Consider the following 24,070-nt stretch of genomic DNA (forward strand, 5'->3'; position numbering starts at 1 on the left):
TTTCTTCTTTAATACATTAAACTAATTTTTTTTTGAAAGAGCTGACCATCACCTGAAAAAGGAATACAAGCAGTCCATAAAAACTAAACATGCAAAATGAAAGCTAAAGATTGAGAAAGATTTGAAAATAGCAATAAAGACATCTGCTAGACACACCTTTAATGCAAAAGTGTAGACAACAATAATACGCATACAACAGTATACATACGCTTCTTGGGTTTTTGCTTTTTTTTTTTTTAAGTAAATCATATTTCCCCCATTGGAATACAGACTATAAATTCAAGTTTAAGCAACTCTTCAAAATGACTTCTGCAGTAGAATGCACAAGATTCTTCATAGTGTACCAAAGTAATAGATTTCTTTGAGATTTCAGTTTTATGCAGATGACAACCTAAATTAGCAGTAGATAGTGACTACCTATAGGGAAAATAAAGCTACATCTGCATGTACGAAGATAACATACCACACTCCATATACCTATCCAATTACTAGGGACACCACAAAAAAATTAATGGCTCAACATATTTATGAAAAAACACTAGACACATCTAAATTATATTTGTTCTTGCACTAACAAAAATCATATTGAGGAAACTTAAATGCGTTGTGAGATTTATTTATTTTAATAGGAATGATGTTACTGATGCCACTTTGTACAGTGCTCTGGGTTAGAAAGGTAAGAGCTGTAAAAGCTGAATATTAATACTGTATTTGTTACCGACATTAATCTTGCCCAAGTTACGAAGAAAATCTGTAATATATAAACACACACTACAGTGCTATTTTATTTATGGCCAAATTCAAAACACAGGTCACAGGGGTTCACAGTGAAGACCGAGTCTTCTTTCCAGAATACCTACATACCTGCACCCAGACAGTAGGGAAAGCATGCTTACCCAAAGTATTCCAAACACACACTATGAAGCCTACTACTACAGTGCACTGTTCTGTGCTCCCATATACCAAATTTTGTTTGCAAGAAATGCCAAGGTGTGATGCATAATTGTCCTGTCCCTTGGCACTGACTCAGCTTACAGCATCTCAAAGCGCACTGTGAACTTCACAGCACCAAGCAAGTAAGCTGACTACCGAGAAAAGTCTTGGAAAGAGTTACTGAAGACAAGCATGTTACTGCATGTCTTCACTGACTCTTTTCCCCACCTTCATGCTACAATTTCCATACTTTCCCTAATACATCCCCTTCTTATTGATGCAGCGGCAGTATTTTTCCCCTTTCTCCTGACAACGCCCTTCTAATAGCGAGCTTAAAGTTACATTTGAAACAAAAAGCAGAAATAAACATTTTAAAACAAAATTATTCAAACTATATTGTTTCTGCTTATTTTCTCCCCTCTAAGATGAGGGGAAAAATATACAACTGACTTGTGTAATAAGAACAAAGAAGGCTCTTACTTTCTGATGTTTTGCTCCACGGATATGGGCAGCATATGCATCTGCTCCTGTACAAGACACATCGCAAAGCTCACAGCGCAACTGATTTTGAGATCCACGAGCAGATGTGCTGCTGTTATTGGTGTTCTGGGAAGCTTTTAATGCTGCTTCTTTCTTTTTGTGTTTCTGGCCTTCTAAGTGTTCTTTATAAGTCTGATTAAATAAATAATACACACAGTAAGCTACCTTTGTACTGCTTGTTCATCTTTCAAGTGAATACATGGAGAAGAGACCATAACAAAATACATGCTTTGTATAAGAACTACTTCCTACTTTGAACATTTACTTTGTATGACATGCTCTAAGGCATAAACAGGCCACTTGTAAGAACAAGAAATTTTCTTCACCACCACCAGTGTTGTGGTTTAGCCCGGCTGGCAGTCAAACACCACACAGCCGTTCGCTCACCCTCCCCCCTCCCTCTCCGGGATGGGGGAGAGAAACGGGAAAGTGAAGTCTGTGAGTTGAGATAAAGACAGTTTATTAAGACAGGGAAAAGAATAACAACAACAACAACAACAATAATAGTATTAATAGTAATAATGTGTACGAAATAAGTGATGCACAATGCAATTGCTCACCACCCGTTGACCGATGCCCAGCCTATCCCCGAGCAGCCGGCCCCCCCCTCCACCCCGGCTAGCCACCCCTATATCTTGTTCAGCATGACGTCAGATGGGATGGAATACCCCTTTGGCCAGTTTGGGTCAGCTGTCCTGGGTCTGTCCCCTCCCAGCTCCTGCTGCATCCCTAGCCTGCTCGCTAGCAGGACAGAGAGAGGCTGAAAAGTCCTTGGCTTGGTGTAAGCACTGCTCTACAACAATTAAAACATCAGCATGTTATCAGCGCTCTTCTCATTCTAATCCAAAACATAGCACCCTGCCAGCTACTAGGAGGAAAATTAACTCTATTCTAGCTGAAACCAGGACAACCAGAATTCCACTTTTAGAAGTAATACAACCTGGGTTCTCCTCCCCTACCTGCTCACTTCCTCAATCAACTACAGTTCAAAAGATATTAATATTGAAAACTTGAGATGATCACAAAACTGTATCTCAGTTGCAGTTTCCTGTACTACATTGAATTATTCTTGATTTTGAATTTTCCTCAACCTGCATGATGACACTGATTAAGTGTATCCTGAGAGCTAAAAATTTGATTCAAAATAATGTAGCACAAAAAGCTGTGGTGAAAATGAAATGCAGAAGTTGAGATTTGCTCCTATACCATCACTGACAACCTAGAGAGACAGGGTGGGAAATAATGACAGACTTACTTAAAGAACTGTTGAGCCAAACACACACACATACTACATGACTTGATGTCTACAATTTACACACTTGTACCCACTGTGAAACTAAACTGGGATGACAGAATACCATGAAAAATAAATTTTCAGGCTTACCATTCACAAAATTTATGTAATTGAGTAGTTTTGAAAAAAAAGCGTTTTCTAAAGAAGTTTGCTATGCTAAAAAAGCAAATCAAATTCATAGTTTATAATACTTCTGGAGTTCAAAGTATTGTTGAAGCTTCTCTGTACAAGCTAACAGGATGCATCTTTTGTCTTCACATAGTAACTCTATAATAGCACAGACTTTCATTTAATTATTCCTTTAATAAAGCTGCAGAATCAGGTCCTTAAAATTTAAGGAGTATTCTAAAAGGGGTCATTTTTTTCTGAAGAAATTATGACGAAAACATATAGCAGAATATTACATAATACAAGTACCTGTGGTCCAGCACAGCTGATCTTACAAACATCACAGTAGTGGATCTGGGGTGGTTTGGGAGGTTGTTTTGCTTTCAGTTGCTTATTCTGGAATGGTGCCTTTTTTGTAAAGGTGGTTCCTGTCCAAGCAGCTGTTGCTGCTGCAGCAGCTGCTGCTGCCTGTTTCTGTTGCTGCTGCTGCTGGTAATAGGACGATGCAGCTGAATACACAGCAGCTTCATAGCCAGAATAAGAGGTACCTCAAAGATCAAAGTAAAATAAATATTACATCACTGTATAGTACATCATGTATCAATTCCATAACACTACTTACAAGCACACTGCGTAACAGAGGTGGGGGGCAGGATATAAACAATTTATTGATATCTTGTTACATAGTCCAAGTTTTTCTTGATGTTTCACAGTACACAAATATCACAAATATATAGCATACCACTTGTATCTTTTCTTTTTGGACATCTTCGCAGACACATAGTTATATTGCTGGATATATCAAATCATCCCTAAAGAATATGTGAAAATTCCTGGTACATCTGGCAAGACTGATTCATAGAATCATTAAGGTTGGAAAAGACCTCCAAGATCATCTGGTCCAACCATCCCCCTTACTACCAACGTCACCCACCAAACCATGTCCCTAAGCACCATGTCCAACCTTTCCTTGAACACCCCCAGGGATAGGGACTCCACCACCTCCCTGGGCAACCCGTTCCAATGCCTGACTACTCTTTCTGAGAAGAAATGTCTCCCAATTTCCAACCTAAACCTCCCCTGGCGCAACTTGAGGCCATTCCCTCTATTTCTATCACTGGTTATCTGCAAGAAGAGACTGACCCCCAGCTCTCCACAACCTCCTTTCAGGTAGCTGTAGAGAGTGCGATAAGGTCTCCCCTGAACCTCCTCTTCTCCAGACTAGACAACCCACGTTCCCCTAGCCGCTCCTCATAGGACTTGTGGTCCAGGCCCTTCACCAGCTTCATGGCCCTTCTCTGGACATGCTCCAGGGCCTCGATGTCCTTCTTGTAATGAGAGGTCCAAAGCTGAACACAGTACTCGAGGTGTGGCCTTACCAGAGCAGAGTACGGGGGGACGATCACCTCCCTGGTCCTGCTGGCTACACTATTCCTGATACAAGCCAGGATGCCGTTGGCCTTCTTGGCCACCTGGGCATGCTGCTGGCTCACATTCACGACATAACAAGAACAAAATATTTCTCAAAGGCCAAATGGAATAAATAGTCTTTTGGAACCGGATTTATTGTTCAAGATCCAAAATGAAAAGGAAGACAAATTGTGTAGAGGAAGGCAAAAAAAATGAATACAAAAGATAGAACTGCTAGTGCTATTATTACATTCTACTTCAGTGATTTAAATTGTTTTAATGCAAAGCTACTTGTCTGCTAAAACCTCTGCAGCACACCCTAGATATGCACTCCTTGATTTCTAGTATCAAAGCTGAATAAATCAAGGAAACTGGGCTTCCATACCTTTGAGACAGTTTTCCCATAAACTTTTTACATCTACTGGTTCAACTATTTTAATCCTCTGATCAGGTTCTCTTTCAAGGAAGTCCCTTTAAAATCCCTTTTTAAACAGAAAACCAAAAAATTTCAAGGTAGCTATAACATGCCAGTTGATCACCATCTGGCCATAAACCTGAAGTTTCTTTTCACCTTTAACTAGGTTTTGGATTCTAATGTTTAAAGTGTTTTTTTTTTTTGTTTGCTTGTTTGTTTTTTTTAGCACCCATTCTCCTCCCATTTTGGGCCAAGAGAACCCGAAATTACAAGATTTATATTGGATTGGTTCTCCCTGTTGTTTGATAGCATCATGCTCTCTTCCAGTTTCCCTGGGTTTTATTTGTGTGGGTATCTCTCAATTTTTTTCTATTCCCCCATCTTTTCTCTCCAAAACTCACAGCAAGTCACAAAACACCATGTACATAGGCATGCTAATACTTTCTATATTTTCACATGTAACAAAATAGGCATACTTAAGCATCAAAACTCTTTTAAAGATAAATCATTATACTTGCAAAACATTTTGATGCAACTGGTTGATGCTTCTCAGTAGACTATGATGCAATTGAACATCTGTAATCTTCTGTGACAAAGATCCCAGCAGCATAATACACACAACTCTTACCAGAGTAAGTAACTGCTGCTGTACTGTACGTTGCACTTTGAGTATAGGATGGAACAACAGTAGCTGCAGCTGCTACTGGCTGTACAGTAGAGGATACTGGATATATAGAAAATGTAGTTGTTGCTGGACTTGGGGTTGCAGGTTTTATAGCCGTCACTTGTCGCGTTTGTTGGGCTTGAGTATATTGAGCTGCCCCTTGGCTATATCCTGCTTTCTGAGCTAATGAGGATAGAAAACAGAAGTATACAAACATAGGCTTTAGTTGAATGAAGTGTAAACCATATTAAATAATGCTTAATGATACCTAATAACATTCTGGCAATTAAACATAACAAGGAGAGGTGTTTTTTTGGTTGGTTCCTTTATTAGTATTATTTTAACAGTCATGGTTATGCATTATGTAATTGTGTAAAAAACACACAACTGTAATTATGTCTCGGGTCACATTAGTAAGCCTCAGATTTTTTTCAACTACGCTGCCATGTTCTCAAATAACCTTTGAATTCAGTTTTTACTGGAATACACTAAGCTAAAGAACATCTAAACCTCCATATTACTTCTCATTAACATAAAAAAAGACTCACGCTTTGTAGCAGTCATGATACCAATAATTAAATAACTACATACATCATTAAGTAAGCGCAAAATTACAAATAAAGTCTAACCAAATTATCATCTGAACCCACCACTATTTGCACATAGTTCAGCAAACTTTCTAGACAAATCAGCAAAACGTTTGCCTAGAAGTATGTTTTGTGTGCATTTAATAACAATCCAAAATTCAAAGATAGTTACAGCAACGTCCAGTTATCCAAAGAAAGTTACAGCAATAACATTCAAGTTCTAGATGTAGCATATTCTTCTACACATTATCAAGAATTACGTGAGAAAACTAAAATCTGGGTAATGTGATATGTTCAAAGACATTTTTAAGGTATTAGTGTAGTACCCACACTGTATAATGACAGGAGTTGGAAGCGTGCAACCCACCTGTCTGGTAGTATGATTCAGCTACTGAAGGCTGAGGCTGGGCAGCAGCCACAGCAGTTGCTGTTGGCTGTTGATAGTATTGTTTGCTGTCATAAGCTACAGCTGGGGCAGTAGATCGAACATAAGAATAGGAATCCTAAAAATTTTCAAAGAAGAAAACAGTGATTTTCTCCTTAAAATAGGCATCTGGAGTAATAAAGCTTATTACCAGAGTCAAAAAATAAAAACAATATATTTCCTTCTAGTCTACACTAAAGGAGATAGTTTTTTTTAGAAATTATTTACAGAGACAATATACATAGATATATGCATTAAAGAAATTAAATGTTTACAAGTACTTCTGGCCAGAATACAAACCTGATGGTCTTTTTCAGACTTTATATAGAAATTAACCTCACTTAATTAAATCACTTTCCCTTCCAAACTATTTCATAACTGAAAAGCAACTACTGTCATTAGTTTTTCATAGGAACTATATCAAATTCCTAAAAAAAATGTGAAGGAAAAAAACAACACCAATCTCCACAAAATGTTAATTTCTATAAACCACAATAAAGTCACAAGGTTACAAACATCATCCTATATTTGCCTTAAAAATCCATTCATTAAAAATGGTTATAATGGTTTTCTTGGTTATATTTGTTAGAGTGTGGAAGTGACACTTTCAAAGTCTTCTTCATTTTTTGACATATCAGCTGTTCCGTTAGGGAACCATAACTAGTCTACAAGGGTAAGGCAAGTAGCCCATTCAACACAGCCAGAACTCAGAAGATGGCTAGTAAGCTTAGAAGAGGTGAGCCTGGAAACCACTACATATGTATACATATTTTCTCATCCATACCATATTTACGGTAAAGTGCAACTAGCTGACCAACTGATGGGTAGCAGGGCATAAACTACGTTAGCTGAAGTCTACTGACATGAAATTTTCTTTAATTTAGGGTACTCTTTTCTGTCTGAATACATCGAGTAACTGACTACCTTAATGACGTTGTGAATATACACCCAGCTGGAAGGACTCCCAGGTTACAATTCATTACTATATGTAACAAATTCTAAAAGGTGCACAAAAGAACTGATAACCTAAAGCAACAGAATCATCCTTTTAAACAAAAAAAACACTAATTAGAATCTATATAACGCCTTGATAATTTTACAACTAATATATTAAGGAAATATTACAAGGGACATACTGTCTCAATGTCCTCTGTCTCACTAGTAAATGCAAATTTTAAATATGAGCCATGCCACAAAATTTATGTAATTCTTGTGCATGAACACACCAGCCTAGAGATATCCACTGAAGGCTTGGACTAACAAATGCTAATGTAGAAAAAAAGCTGTTAAAAATGCAAATAAAGCTCACATTTCCAATGGAAAACTACCTGGCCATGTAAAACTCCTCCTCTTTCTGCATCTAGACTGTCTGATTGAAACCAACGGGCTAGGATTGCTGACGTGCATATACACCTGTATTATGTGAATCTAGACAGACAGGAAGAACTGCAACTTCTGACTCTTCTAAAATCTGAACAGGAATAAAGACATACGTTAGAAAGTCCCAAGATGACCTCTACAGACTGAAATCTTCCAGCTGCAAAATCAATGTAGCACTCTGATTTATACTGCAAGTTTACTTACTCATGAACTGAGAAGGAATACAATCCAGTAACAGGATGCTGTCATACTACATTTAAGCCAGTCCAAGAATGGGAAGCTGTCTGAAGTACCAGCAAATCTCTCTCCAAACAGGCCTCTTCCTTTTAACATACAAATTTAAAAACCATTAAGCAGAAGAATTTTTTTAAACATACCTGGTAATTCTGCGTAGTGACAGGAGGTGGTGGTGGTGGAGCTTCTTGTTGCCTCTGTGTATAACCATAATCCGTAGCTGTGTGCGCTGTAGGGTAGCCTCCATATGCAGCAGCTGTTGCAGCAGCTGCGACAGCTACTGGAGCAGGCCTAGCTACTGCAACCGTAGCTGCTGCTGGGGCATAGGCTGCAGTAACCGTGTGAGCGGCAACTGGGGCCTGGTGGACAGTGTAGCTAGCAACTGTAGTTGGATGGGAATAGGCTACACCCGACGCTGGCTGCTGGCTACATGGAAAAAAGACAGTAAGTAAATAATTAGGTTAATTCAACATATTAAGCTAATACATAAGCATTTCAAAATCCTGGATTTCATTAATATTTGTCTGTTCTACAAACAAAGCAGGAATGGCTATCTACCTGTATATACACTTCAATAGCTAGTATTACCTCTCTTCTACTCACATTAGAAAAACACTATCATTTTGATGTTTCTGTGGATATAGAAATATCAAGTGGCTAATGACTTTCTTCTTAGAGAGGGTTTGTGGGTTGGTTTTGTGTTTTTTTTTTCCCTGAAGCAGTGGAACAGAAGTCTTTCATTCAACGTTTTAAACTATTATCTTTTCATGTCCGACAAGCTTATAAGTGCTTCATTAGTTCTTCAATAAAACCACCTGACAAATTAAGAAAAATACTACTTTTCTATGACAGCTCGTTATTGACCTGCACTTCCATTATGTTTTTCAGTAAACTATATTAAAGCTATGAGCTTGTAAAGACTTCCATGAAAATTAGCTCAGAACTCTTAAAGTTAAAGCAGAGACACTTTAAAAACATACCTCTGATACCAGGCTTTTCCCACAAAAGTTTACAATTATAAAATACTGGCCCCACTTGAACAGAAGTCCACTGCCTCACCGCATGAAGGATCATCAAAAGACAGCCAGATCAAGCAGGAAGACTTCCACCAGAGCTCTGGCAATCTTCCAGGCACATGCTGAGACTAACATGCCTTTCTAAAATTTGCAGGTAGGACATTAATATGTGGCTATTTACTAACAACAAGTAATTACTAACAGTGGAAACAGAAAATTAATAATGGGTTTAATTATTTGAACAGAAACAAATGTTATTGTCCTATTTCAATCCCTACCCGTGCATTATGATTAAAAGCTTACAATAGCTGTTTTGATTTTTTGAACAAATACAGTGAACTGGGCTAAATATCACTATGTATAACAATTATATGAAACGGGGATTCAGTGATCATTCTGATTTTTTTTTTCCATACATTTCCAGCACTTCTGTTCAATAATATTTAAGAATCATTATAGGGTTCTACAACTCCATAGAACTATTAAAAGATAATTCAAACCCAATTTCGTGTCTATCAAGGAGATAGTATACGCTATTTTAAAGAAAACAGAAATGATATCTTACTTGAAAGAAACATACACAATGGCACAGTGGAATTGCAGCATGGTTATGCTCAAAACCAAAAGGAACAAGAAGTCACGATAGCTTTTCCAAAAGACAGCAATATTATCTCTGACATAACTACCAGAAACAAAGCACCTTTTTGCTGTAGATATTTTTGCTAAAAACATTTCCATAACTCCACTGTGTTTAGTAATTAAAAATAAAATTTGTCATTTAATTACAGCAGTACACATTGACTTTAACATATCAAAAAGCCATTTTTATGGCAGAAACACAGAGAAAGTTTTATTACTACTGGACTTCCATGGCTGGACTCTACCTTCTTCCCACCATAGTCCCCTGATATTTCATTGCTTAAAAGACCATTTACATTACATCCAAACTCAACTCAGTTGTGAGTTGTACTCATGATTATATTACATTTTATTTTCAGCTTCTTGGTGTAACAGTTGTTGTGGTTTAGCCCGGCTGGCAGTCAAACACCACACAGCCGTTCGCTCACCCTCCCCCCTCCCTCTCTGGGATGGGGGAGAGAAACAGGAAAGTGAAGCCTGTGAGTTGAGATAAAGACAGTTTATTAAGACAGGGAAAAGAATAACAACAACAACAATAATAATAATAGTATTAATAGTAATAACGTGTACGAAATAAGCGATGCACAATGCAATTGCTCACCACCCGTTGACCGATGCCCAGCCTATCCCCGAGCAGCCGGCCCCCCCCCTCCACCCCGGCTAGCCACCCCTATATATTGTTCAGCATGACGTCAGATGGGATGGAATACCCCTTTGGCCAGTTTGGGTCAGCTGTCCTGGGTCTGTCCCCTCCCAGCTCCTGCTGCATCCCTAGCCTGCTCGCTAGCAGGACAGAGCGAGAAGCTGAAAAGTCCTTGGCTTGGTGTAAGCACTGCTCTACAACAATTAAAACATCAGCATGTTATCAGCGCTCTTCTCATCCTAATTCAAAACATAGCACCCTGCCAGCTACTAGGAGGAAAATTAACTCTGTCCTAACTGAAACCAGGACAACAGTGGAAGGATAAGACCTAAAATACTTTGGTGTAGCTCGAGTCACTGCTTGAAACAATTCCTCCTACTTGATCTATATAGGTAGTGCCTTTGTTTTGTCAGCTTAGGGTCAGAAAACTCATGAAAACTATTTTATGATGGTAAAAGTGAATGATAATCTATAAAATTAGGCTGCATTATTTATGTACCTAACAGCATAGAAGTGTAAAATATTCACAAGTTCTAAGGTAATTCACAGTATCACATGCATCTACTCAAAATATATTATACTGAGAAAACAGGAAAGGAAGCCTTATACTTTCACTTGGATTGCAACTGAACTCATCAACAGTGCAATACTGTCAATGAAGGGACAGTCTTGCTCCACCCTATCCTCATTCTCACTCTTCCCTCCTCCCATATATCAAATCTGGCCATGACATCCTATTCCATCCCTTGGGCTAGCTCTGCTATTAGTTGAGCTACTGATTTAACTCAATCTAGCAGAAAAGTACGAGATTTTTATTTTTTTTTTGCTTGGCCCATTTTTTGACATGGTAGAACTGTTAGAAACATTGGAGTTCACAGAACAGTCTGACTGCCAGATCGTGATGGTACTATTAACAAGATTCTGCTCAGTCTCATTTCTTCTTTGCTATTTTTGTATTAAATTTCCTTATCATGGTATAGAATGAACAGCCCCAATCATTTGATTTCTAAGGCTTAGTTCTATTACCATTTTCACTTTAGCAAAACTGTTCCTCTTGCTTCTGCAACATCATGAAGAGCTAGTGATTGAGTTTGCAAGATTACAAGAAACATTCTAGAACTGCCTGCTTCTTCCTTTTTGAAGGAACTACTCATTATGTTACAGAAATTCACAACATCTTTTCCAAATTTATGGTCTTCCTTTTTCTCCCATTTTCTTGCCGAAAACCTTTTAACATTAAGATGACCAGACACTTCCATGTAATTAATTTATATCTAAAGATTTTTGTGTCAAATTTGTCAATTAACTTACGAGAGGTTTTATCCTTGTCCAGTGACAAGCAATCATCACACAACTTACCTCCTCTCAGACTATTCAGCCAGACCCCCTCTGTTCCACAGATCTTTCTTGCAGTGCATCTTTGCACCTATTTACTACCTACTCGTCTTTTATGACTGTGGAGGGCCACAACCGTCAATTCAGATGAAGGTTCAGCTGTACTATCCAGTGCTTTCTTTCCAGTCTGGTTTCCTCAGAACAGCTTCTTGTAAAGCTACTTACGTATTGACAATACTTTCTTTGCATCAAATACTAAGACATGCCATACTAAAATAAGAATCAAGACCAATCCCTGGATAACTCCAGTGTAATTATTCCTATTTGATGATCACTCTTCTAATTATAATAACCACCTCTACCAGTACTTCTCTACAATTCTTTTATTAATCTCTACATTAAATAATAATTTTCCATACTGCACCTCATCAAGTATTTCAACTTAGTCCCACCGAACAAGACCCAAAGACTTAGGCATGTGATCAAGTTATTAGAGCAACAATGAATATGTCAGCTGAGCTATGGTTAAAAAAAAAGTGCATGTTCTCCAACACAACAAAAAGTAATTCAGTTTAGCTTAATCATCCAACACAGTGGGAAAAGGTTGAACTAAATTCCTCCGTATGTTCTATGAGCTAAGAACATGCAAACAATTACTGCAGCACAGCTAACACAAACTAATTCAATGCCCTGGTAACTTAGCCAGTTTTCTGTGTGGGTCAATTCTTTTCTTCCCCAAAATAAATTCTAACATCCTCATAAGCATCTCTGAATTTGGAGTTCCAGCTCTCTTCATATCAAAAGCTACTGAGACCAACTGGCTTTACTAAACAGGCAAAACTTAAAGTCACGCAATAATTTAGGTTGAAACAAACCATTGGAGGTCATCTGTTCTAATCCTATGCTCAAAGCCCAGCTAATTTTGAAGTTAGATTATGTTTCTCAGGGTTTTCTCCAGTCACTTTCTGATTACCTCCAGGAAAGCAAAGGAGTTCTAGATGAACGTTTACTTAAAGTAAATCCAGCTTGTGGCCACTCAATTCAAGGCAATTTCATATTACAATTCTTAGTGTTTTAGCTTACTATCAGATGAAAATCAAAACAAACATAATTCTTTGATTTAAATTATTAGTAAAGGACTTGGCAGCTTCAAATTGTACTTCTGCTGCATTGGTCTAAAAATACCTCATCTGCTAGAGATTTTCATTCAAAAAGTATTTTTGATTCACGCCAACCTATTTCTTTAGCTGATCATAATAGCAACAGTGCTTTCCCACCAAGCTCACTTCAATTTCTATTTTCTAGGAACAATGTACATTAATCAATAAGGATCTTCCAGTTCTAATTTCACTGTATTTTCACTATCCCAGTCACAGCCAGTTTACAGTCTACACACTGCACTAAAGTCTTCTGCTCCAGGTTCTATAGATGTTTCAGTCAACTTAAAAAGACCATTTCTAGCACCATACCTCCTAATTTCTTTCCCTACCTGCCCTAAACCGCTACTATGCATATGCCTATTTCCCCATGCTCTTTGCTTCATCCTGCCAAATGAACTTGCTTCTTTTCAAGTTTTATATCTCATTGTATACCTAGCTTGCTCTTATCTTCCATAACCTAAGAAACCTTGAGATTGAGAATGAAGTCTTTATTCACAATTATTGGACTACAGTGCATGAGAAAAGTATTTTTTATAAAAAAAAAAAAGCTGACAGTCTTTGAAGAACATCTATACTAGTTTTTACTGACATTAATGAAGGAAAATACTAATCAAATCTTTCTATTGCATTAACATCAGGAAAAATACCACATATGAAATACCACCATGATACTGAACCTCCTAGATAAGACTCTCTGCAGTGAGCTGCGACCATGTCTTTCTCCACACTAATCTCCAATCCCATGTCGACTTGATTTTCTGGGGGGTGAAGGGATGCACTGTTTTGCAATCTTGTAGAATTCATCCCAGAGCAAAGACCACTGCAAAAAATAGCCTTGCCCATATTGCTGTCTGCTGTATGAAAATTCTTTCACCAAGTGAAATAAAGTATTCCCAAGGCAGATGTGTTTTGCTTTTGTACATTGTAAGCTGGACTTAAGACCGTGAATGTAACTGCAGCGTTAGTATCAGCATTTGGTATTGCGTATACTCAGAACTGTGATTCTCAACCAGTGTAACATGTAGAAATCTTTTTTCCCTTTGCAAATTTTAAGTCATAGAATCCCAGAATGGCCAAGGTTGAAAGGGACCTCTGGAGGGCATCTGGTCCAACCCTCTGCCCAAGCAGGGACACCCAAAGTAGGATGCCCAGAACCACGTCCAGGTGTGAAGATCTCCAAGGAGAGAAACTCTACAACTTCTCTGGGCAACCTGTCCCAGTGCTCTGTCACCCACACAACACAGAAGTGCTTCCTGATGCTCAGAGGGAACCTCCTGTGCTCCAGTTTGTGCCCATTGCCTCTTGTCCTGGCACTGGGTGCCACTAAAAAGAGAATGACTCCATCCCCTTTGTACACTCCCCTGAGGTATTTCTAGACATTGATGAAATCCCCAAGCCGCCTCTTCTCCAGGCTGAGCAGTCACAGCTCTCTCAGGTTCTCCTCATAGGAGAGGTGCTGCAGTCCCTTCATCATCTCGGTGGCCCACTAAGTGGCACTCCATTGGACTCTTTCCAGTATGCCCATGCCTCTCTTGTACTGATGAGTACAGAACCAGATACAGTACTCAGGTTGTAGCCACACCTACACTGAGTAGAGGGGAAGGATCACTTCTCTTGACCTGCTGGCAATACTTCACCTAATACAGCCAAGAATTTCATTAGCCTTCTTCACAGCAAGGGCACATTGCTGACTCGTGTTCAACTTTGTGTCCACCAGGACCCCTAGATCCTTTTCTGAAGAGCTGACCTAGTGTCCTAGCTCCTAGGACACTAGTGTCTAAAGGACACTAGTGTCTAGGACACTGTCCTAGTGTCCTAGCTCCTAATGTACTAGCGCCTGGGGTTGTTCCTCCCCAGGTGCAGGACTTTGTGCTTCTCCTTGTTGAATTTCTTGTTATGCTTCTTTCCATCAGATCCTTGTCAGCCCACATCTCCAGCCTGTCAAAGTCACTCTGGATGGCTGCGTGGTCCTCTGGTGAGTCAACCACTCTCCCAGTTTTGCATCACCTGCAAATTTACTGAGGATGCACTCTACCCCATTGCCCAGATCAATAATGAAGATGTTAAACAAGACTGGACCCATTCCAAAACACAGAGGCCCTGAAGGGTTAATGACGACCTCTGCCCAATTCTACACTGCAAAATCCATTAAGCTGCAGTATAGTTAAAAAAAAAAAAGAAAAGCATGCTTCTATGTAGATATTTAGCCTGGAAAATTCCTGCCTGAACACTTACATTTGGTTAAGTTGAATTAAAACACCACCACCAAGAAGTCCACACCCTGAGAACAAATTCCTTAAAACTCTGGTTCTGTTGGGCAGTCAGATTTATTCCCCTTTCAAAAAAAAAAAAAAAATTCAAGAAACAATTGAAAACCTCTTTTGAACTGCACAAAGATCTTCACCAATGAAACTGCAGCAGTGTTTTTGATATAGAAAAAGAAACACAGACTTCTAAAGTGTTTTTTCCACTTTGAAAGTCCGTATTTCTTTTTCCATATGATGGTAGAAAGCTTAAAATTATTTTAGATCAGAAGTTGACTAAGCAGCAGATGTTGCTGATCAACAGCAATTAATGAAGAATTGGTGTCCACTTCGCAAAACATTATTGTCCAGTTCCAAAACAATACAGGTTTGTCTAATTTAAATATCTACATAATAAAGGTTTTCAAGTGAGCAACATCCTTTCACAAAAACAAGCTTAGATGAGAACTTATAACTGTTAGATCTAATACAGCAGAAACGTCCCTTGTTACTTTTATAGATCAACACTGATAGAAGGCTTCGATTTCCTGTGATTTATCAGCCCAAGAATGACAGAGAATTAAGAGCATTTAAATTTAAGAAATAAATATTAAACCCTCCCCTGAGAACACTTTGCTCCTGTCCTTTTCCAGATATTGGCCTTTTCTATTAAAAGTGAAGCTTTGCTAAAAAAAATAATACATTGAAGGTAGAAAGATTTATTTATTGTTTTATTTCATTTATTTATTAATATCAGGAGAATTTAACACATGGATATAATGCTGTCTATTTTATCAGGTAATAACTTCAGGTGACTTGAGATTGTAAGATACTCCACAGACATCCTAATGTGGAAAATAAAGTAAGCCGTGCATTAAGAAACTTAATACAATATCTTTAGCATTTATTGTCAAGGGAATTTACTTTCAGAAGAAAACAGTATTTCCATACAGAGTACGCTGCACGTGAAAGATAAAAAGGATAGCACAAATAAGGCTCCCTATAAGCCTTGCATTTCATCACACCAACTGATTTAACTTAATGAATTACGGTTCATGTGCACGTAAGCCCAAGGAATATAAAAATGCTCATCTCCTATATATCTATGTACTAACAACCAACATGTACATTTTAACTGCTGCTATTCCAGCTTGGTTTAGAGCACTGAACACAGAAAACTCTTTCTAGAGGCAAAGGACATTGTTGTATATTTAGTTTTAACTTTCTGAAGAGTGCTATTCTGACAGATTTAAAACTAAGGCTAAAACCAATTGTCTCGATCCAAATTATGAACTTCCTCAGAAATAACTTCTTAACTATGTTTCTTGCATATTTTTTCATTTAAAGAAGCGATTTGCAGGCTAGCTTAACACGACATTTAAACTACTCTTAAGCATAATTTTAAAAATACAAATATCTAGAACTTGAGACAAAACAATTAAGCCTTATTTCTTGAAAACCTTTAACTTCTTAGAACATTTTGGCATTAAGGAAACTGTACTTATTGAGACCCAACTGCAGGATTTTTCAGTTTCATAGACTATTCTATCAATAGCAGAATAGCAAAGCTCTGTCTAAGAACATAATTGTGCAGTTTTTCTTTCAGTGATATTAAGATTGAAACAAGTATGACCTAACTCTCCAAAAACTGAATGAAGCACTACAACCTGCTGCTTCTTTAGAGAAGCAGATAAAGAGGAACTACTGAATAACTGGTCAGATGAAGTTTCAGGTGTGCTAATGAAAGTTGGGCAGAGTGAAAAATAATAATCATCATTCAACTCTTTTCTCCTGAACACACTTAACAATAAACAGCATAAAATGGTCAAATAAAATATTCGGTTACAGTAAGTTATTTTGTATTTTAGAAGAGACTTTACTTCTGTTTTTCTACAGCCTGTCACTCGATACAAGCATCAAACTTTAATGAAGATTGAATATAACTTTTTAGAACTTTAACAAAAAATATTTCCTATTATTACAATTCTGTGAACAAAATATTGACTGTAATGCAATTCACTAAGAAACCAAAGGGAGACCTGAAGGTATGCAAGTGTACAACTCTCTTGAATCCTGTTAAATTTTAGCAGCTCCTGGTAACGCATTCTACAGTCCAACTACACATGACCTGAAAAAGACAGTTCCTTATAGCAATTTTAACTTTCTCTTCTTTGTTTCTAAAAACATCCTTCTATCATTCTATTACAAACAAAAAGTACTGATTGCTACCATATAGCTAAATCACGTGCTATCAATAATTCATCTCAAAGATTAATATGTTCATGTTTTGAATATACTTTTACTGTTTAATCTTCACATTTATTCTCACTACTTGCTTTAAAACCAATCAAATCAGGTAACGTTTATCTCTGTACATCAGACCATAACTGCAAGCATCTACAACAGTGATGCAATAAATGCTATGTATCTACCACCCCCATACTCAGTTGCACACAACAGATGACTCTTCCGTATATTACTTCCTTCATCATCAAAACATTGCTTTTATTCAAGAGTCTAGTTAACAGCCATGTTCACGATGATAGCACAACACAAAAAGAACTGAGCTCAAGATGTCACATCTGCCTGAAAAAATACTAGCTACTAACATTTTCCCTGTCAGAAAAAAAATAAAATAAAATAAAATTGGCAAGCTCTCTATTAGGTGAGAGAAACTTCACTAGTAAGGAAAAACGTATTCAATTCTTGAAGCATTCTATATTTCCTGCCTTTAGCCACTACTTTGCTTTTCTAGGTACCAATAACGCAACTACACTTTACCCTACCATTTTTGCATCTAGGTAACAAGTTTTTACAAATAATTTAACACCCCAGAGTTAAACCTGCAATCATCAATATATTTTGAGGTTACAACTACAAAGGACTTCAACATTAACAGAAAAGTTTTCCCAAGTGCTCGGTTCTTAAAGTCATGAGCCTGTTGCAAATTTCACCTCATTTGCAGACTTCACTCTTACAAATGACAAAGCTTCCTCTGATTACTGAGGCACCTTTCCTCCCCAGTTACCACCACCTCCTCTGATTCCCTGTCAATAGTCGACTGCAGTACTGGCACACAGCCCATGCTAACAAACCCAGAGCTCCTTACTGCCTTACTAATGTTGGCATATCTCACTTGAGGGTGGCACCTCACTGGTTTGGAAACAAGTCTACCAAAATCTTTGCATAAACAGCACTAACTTAATGGAGGCTTCTTGTGTACATTAAGCAAGACAGAACAGCATGTTTAAGACAACACTTAAGACTATCATAGATTGAGCAAAGGAGAATCAGCACCATACACAGCTTGATCATATTAAGAAGCTCTTTTTGCTAAAAACGTATAACCTTTAAGATGTGATGCAATTCAAGGCACCACAGTCATAAAATTCACAGAAAGAAAGCATTTACAATTTTTACACTCTAATATAAGTAGGTTCATCCTGTGATAAAATTACAATTACTTTTGTTCCCCATTCATTTTAAGCACAGCACCTGAATGCCAGACTAGCTATAATTGCAAGAATTCACTTCCACATGGCTGCCTAGAAGACTGCATCGTAACCTAAACTCACAGGCATCATGATCTGCTCTGGACCCAAATAGCTTCCTTTGCCCTTATGTGTTACAGCTCACAATACTGAACGTATAATATTCACACTACTTGATGGCAATTTAAAGTTAACAAATCACTCCTAACTACCCAAGGATCTCCCACCTGTCTCATTACAGCAGAGCCTTGGTAAGAACATCACTAAGATGAAATTCGAAGAGTTACTCTATCTTCTTGAAACCAAAATTTTAACACAAGGTTGGTTAAATGAGACCATCACATTTGCAAGCAAAGAAAAGCTCACTTCTCTATCCAAATGTTTCTCAATGCTCTCATCTCTCCACCAGCATCCCCACGTTTCAATCAGCCAACTTTAAAATAAAAGCATAACAATGACTCTACAGCACCAAATCAAGAATGCGAATATTGTTTTTTTTTTACACGTGAAAGACAAGCCAATATTAAGCTCTTCATTTCAAATTGGAGATACACAGTGGTTCACGTGAGTTATGGAGTGTGCGCACACAAGAGAAGAGGACTGGTATCACCAAATTACACATTTATTTCAGACTCCTAAATAGATTAATACAGTTACTGAAATAAGTAACAGATGAGTTTTGCACTGCATGCAGATTTATGTTAGGTCCTAATACCACCATCAGCAGAAAGTAAAGCTATTGCAGAGAAATTTCCTGTATGGGTATTTGCATAATCTAGTTCTTCTCTCATTAAGTCATGATATTATTAATGTGCAGTTCATAGAAGAATTCTAAATGAAGTGGGCAGCAGGAAATTTTATGCAGTAACAACAATAAAAGAAACAAGAACGCTTCTAATCCATTATTTATAGGTTTAAAGGGCACTTAGCTCTTTTTCCTGCCCTTAAGTATGAAATAAGGTAGAGATTTCAAACATGCTTTATGAAAACTAATATTTATGAGCAAATAAAAAAAGACATCTATTCCCTTTCTTATCTAGTCATTTCAGGAGCTATACTGCTTACATGTTACAACAGTAAACATGTTATCAACTCCTGAACGCTCTGCTCATGAATCTCCCAAACCCAAGTTCTAACATCTGAGCAGCTACCAATCATTCACCCAGCACACAAAGGATGGGAGAGTATTTAAGTGATCCACCATGGCCACAAACAACCTAGAATAATAGGAAGATGCATAGTAATTTCTATACCAATAATAGCTTAATTATCTTTTCATTTCTTGATGTTACAAAGCTATTTCCTTGAGCCCAACACTTTTAATACATTGGATCTTAACTACCATTAAAGCAAATTAGACCTATCATTTTGATAAAATAGAATTCCAACAGGCTTCATTCTGGTCATCTATGAGTCTACAATTAAGCATGGAAAACCTCTATTGCAAACACCTTTCAAATATCACTTAGTTAGCATGTCAGATTTTCTCCTTTGAAATTATATCTCAAACTATTTAGACTCTACTTTTTGATGCAAAGTTCTTTTTTTCCCCATCTGCATGTTTTCAACTGAAGATTTAACAGTTTTTTTCACTTTGAGATATTCCAAGTAAGGCCTATATCTAAAAAGAACTGCAAAGACTTTTTTGCACTTAACTGAAGTGCTGAAATCAACAGGATTCTATAAATCATCATAAAGAAGCACTGAGATTCCTTTTAAAGTTCTATCCTGAAGTTCTCCCAATGCATCAGAATTTTTGACAGCCATTTTGTCAAGAGAGAACCCAAAAATGTGACTAATCATGTTTATTATGAACATTTGTTACATTCTATAATACCCACAGGAATAAAACTTCTAAAAAGCCTATGTCAAAAAAATAAGGTCTGCAGTTGCAAGCGTCTGATTTACTCTCCTAAAACAACCTGCTATTTTGATCAATTTTTTGAAAACCACGGAGTAGTTCTGTGGCCAGAAAAAGTCTACTGTAGAGTTATGAGGCCCACCTGCGTGATAGCTAGCAGATAAACATTCATTTGTATTCTCTACAAGCCTGTTCTCTAATGAGGCAGGAATTTTATTATTTTTATGTTATGATACTTTGAATACTGGTAACAATCTTAAAAAGCTTGTTGCAATATTACATCTTCAATTATCTTACCTTGATGCCATTACCTCTAAAATATGCTAGAGTAGAACATACATTTTGTAGTACTCAGTAAATAAGCTACTAAGGACCTGTCAAACCTGCTTTATGAAGGTAAGACCCCCTTTCAGATACTTTAAGCAATTTCTGTGTTTTTTGCTCAAAACATTAAATTTCTCTCTTATGAAAAGACCACTTGAACACCAATCACTGTCTCTCATCACACTCAGACATGATACACATACAAACCATTTATAGAACAGAGTCTTACTGATATACTTGTGGTAGGAAAGGAAAAACCTTTTGATCAGTTTTTCCATTTTCTCAAGAATGCATTTGTGATTAACTAGGAAAAGAGTTCTGAACTTGAACTTTATTCCAATTATACTTTAATACTGCAATGCAGAAGGAAACTCCAACTGAGTTGTTTGGGTTCTTAAATCTATACACCTCCTCAGCTCCACAACAAAAGGAAAAATAATTTTAAAAATTCATCTCCACTTCATAACTGCAGTCGTATGGATCTCAGTTTTTTATTCACTTAAAGATCATTTATTTTCTTATCAAGAAAATAAAATCCTCTATGCTATTTAAAAACTGTTCTACATCCCACGAGGACCCAGTTTCAGATTTCACTATAACTGTCAAGTAACACAAATATGCCGTGAGCAACTCATCTTAAAAGAACTAGAAGACATGCTAAGTTTAATCCCTTCCTTTAACTATTCAACATTGGAAGTAAATGAAAATAAACGTATTTTACGTCCATTTCCAGGAAAGAACACATGCACCAACTTGAGCGTCACTGCAAGACCTCCATAAAATTGTACTCTCCTGAAACTACGCCACGTATGCAAGTTTGACTAGCTGGTTAACAGTAGCACACATTTGTATTTGTTTGTTAATAACCTCTGATATATTTGCTTTATTCTTCTGTCTTTCCCATTAGTCAAATTTAGGTGTCGAAGATGATCTTTATTAGAGATATATGAAACAAATAATGGGGATTCAAATGTTGGCTTCAAGGTGCTACTCAAATACAAATTAAAAATGTAAAGATGTTACTGGTTATTTATTTATTTTTTGCCAAATTAAGTACATTCATTTCAGAAAGAGACAATAGATGCTACCAATTATTACTTTTTTTTCCCCAACTCTAATACATCTTTGATGCACAAAGATACCAAGATTTAAGGGAGTATGTCATAATACATAGAAGCGGTACAGTTTCAGGTCCCTGAGCTCCACTCTAAGACTTGCCCCTGGTCCTAGATATCCAAATAAGAAAATCTTTTTAAAAGGTGCTTGCTTGACCCTGAAAGTACATTCTCTATTTTCTCAGACAGAACATAAATTATAACATTGCTTCAGTAGAATATGACGATCCCCTGTATTTTCTGGAGCTTTAGCTCTTGCCTTACTCATCCAGTGTTCCATAGGTTGGGCTGGTATCATTTTGACATACGTTAGGAAGGATTCTGTCCTCCCACTCTGACAGAGGGGAAAGCAAAGACCTAGGGAGCAAGCCCCATCCTCGCTGGAGCTGAAGGAGAAGGGCCCAGGGCATCAGGCGGTAACTCTCTGGTGTTGTTGACTGCAAGTAGCCATTTTAAATTAAAGGCCTTGAGCCCTGATGCTGCCACTGATTCTCCTCCTCCTCCGTGGTGCCCAGTTCCACCTCTCCACCCCCACACCACAGGGGACACGGGTAGCAGCAGGATAAACAAACACACCCGCGGCAGTGCGGGCGAGCAGAAGGGTCCCTAGTACAACCAGCCCGGGGAGACGGGGTGCAGCGGAGGCCCCCAGAGGGGGACAGGCAAAGGCGGCAAGCCACAGGCTTCCCCCGAGGGGGCGAGGAGAGCCCCCTCACGGACAGAGAAGGGGAGAAGGGAGCTGCGGGCCCGGCCAGAAGAGAGGGAGGGCGGGGCGGGGAAGTGAAGAGTGGCGACAGTTACCTGTACTGAGCAGCAGCCCCACTATGGGTGAATCCAAAGTAGTTGCCGGTAGCCATTTTGGCATCTTCTCCCAGCCGGCTGGGCACTGCGGCGGCGGTAACCGAGAAGAGACAGCGGCGGCAGACGGGGCCATAACAGGAGGAAGGAGGGAGAGAAGGCGGGGGGTAAGAGAAGCGGACAGACGGACAAGAGACAGAAAGAGCACGGCAGCGCCTAGTCAGACGCGGTGCCTCAGGACCCCCACTTCCCCCCTCCCCCGCCTCGCAGCCGCCCCCCCAAGCGCTGTTACTTACCATAGGTGAACGAAACTACCGGGCATATGGGAATCATGAGTCCGAGGTAGCAACAGCAAGGATGTCTGGTCTGAACTGAACTGAACTGAACTCTCCTCTCCTCTCCTCTCCTCTCCTCTCCTCTCCTCTCCTCTCCTCCTCCTCCCCCCCCCCCCCCCCCCCCCCTCACAACCACAATCACTCCCTTATCCCCACCCACCTACGGCGACAACAGTGGAATGCGGCCGGGCCGGCGCCGTACGCACACGCGAGATGTGCGAGGGGCCGCTGGGAGTTGTAGTTCGGCCCGTTGCTGCCCTCGCCCGCAGAAGCGCGTGCTTGACGCCGCAGGAGCTGCCGCGCATGCGCGGGATGTGCAAAGGCTCTTGGGAAGTGTAGTCCTGCTCCATGAGGCCCGGGCGGGAGGGAGTGCTGCATGTACCGCCCTCCTTATTCCCTCCATTACCGTGTTTTGCGCCCATAATCACACCACAGACGTACCCCTTAACTTATATGGCAAACTATAGGGCCGATTTCTCATTCCTGCCTATGCAGGCAGAACACACAGCAGTTGGTAACCCAAGTAGCCGAAGTCCAGGTGAAAGGGGTCACCGTCACACTTGCCACGTACCGCTATTTGTCCCTGTGAACGTACTGGATGTGTCAGTACCACCTGGCTGTCCCACTGAAGCACATTCCCACCCAAACCCTGACATACACAGCAAGTACCCAGTTTCTGTGCTTGCAAGGCTACATGGCCAGAAGGCAGCATGCATGGCTACCATACACATGCAGAGCTCACTGCAAAACCTATGTCTTGGCTTAATTTGCAACGACCAAGCTTAAGATTTACCTGGGCCCCATGTGACTTGCGGAAATCAGATTCTATAACCTCGGAATAGTTATAAAGCGGGTATGTTTATTCGGCGCTGCGCACACACGCTGGGCTCCACCTAACTTGCGCACCAACGGTTACTGGCAGTGTGCTTATATTAGTTGTATAAATACATATTAATTTCATTTCCCATTAGTCTCTTGTATATTCATCAGGTCTCCCAAGAAGAATCATTAACATAGGTTCCGTCTCTATTTGCATGCGTACTGGAGTCCTTGGGTGGTCATTCAGCGTACTCTGGTGGTCTTCTGTTGAAGGCCAGAAGTCTTCCTTGCTGCTAATCTTC

The 24,070-nt window shown here is 38.9% G+C and overlaps 1 protein-coding gene and 1 non-coding gene across 6 annotated transcripts in view; both read right to left on the reverse strand.

Annotated features, from left to right (window-relative positions):
- The window catches only part of LOC121062886 (zinc finger RNA-binding protein-like), a 48,291-nt gene extending 24,991 nt beyond the window's left edge, over positions 1-23,300 (reverse strand). For 3 of the 5 annotated variants that reach the window (XR_005815719.1, XM_040543172.1, XM_040543171.1), the window contains exons 1-7: positions 23,110-23,300; positions 22,618-22,702; positions 8,133-8,415; positions 6,319-6,454; positions 5,329-5,547; positions 3,185-3,423; positions 1,414-1,605 (exon numbers count right to left, since the gene is read on the reverse strand). Coding sequence is in view for 4 of the 5 variants with exons in the window: in XM_040543172.1 (XP_040399106.1) it covers positions 1,414-1,605; positions 3,185-3,423; positions 5,329-5,547; positions 6,319-6,454; positions 8,133-8,415; positions 22,618-22,702; positions 23,110-23,299 (1,344 nt within the window). In the remaining variant the exon portion in view is untranslated. Of the gene's footprint in view, positions 1-1,413; positions 1,606-3,184; positions 3,424-5,328; positions 5,548-6,318; positions 6,455-8,132; positions 8,416-22,617; positions 22,703-22,910; positions 23,004-23,109 lie in introns of those variants that run through there. The other 2 variants (XM_040543174.1, XM_040543173.1) reach the window with 1 other exon arrangement.
- Positions 11,252-11,384, reverse strand: LOC121062910. The gene has a single exon (XR_005815731.1). It is a non-coding gene; the product is annotated as a small nucleolar RNA SNORA66 (small nucleolar RNA).
- Positions 23,301-24,070: the final 770 nt, after the last annotated feature.

The sequence above is a fragment of the Cygnus olor genome (genome assembly GCF_009769625.2).
Source record: "Cygnus olor isolate bCygOlo1 chromosome W unlocalized genomic scaffold, bCygOlo1.pri.v2 SUPER_W1, whole genome shotgun sequence".
Taxonomy (NCBI): Eukaryota; Metazoa; Chordata; class Aves; order Anseriformes; family Anatidae; genus Cygnus; species Cygnus olor.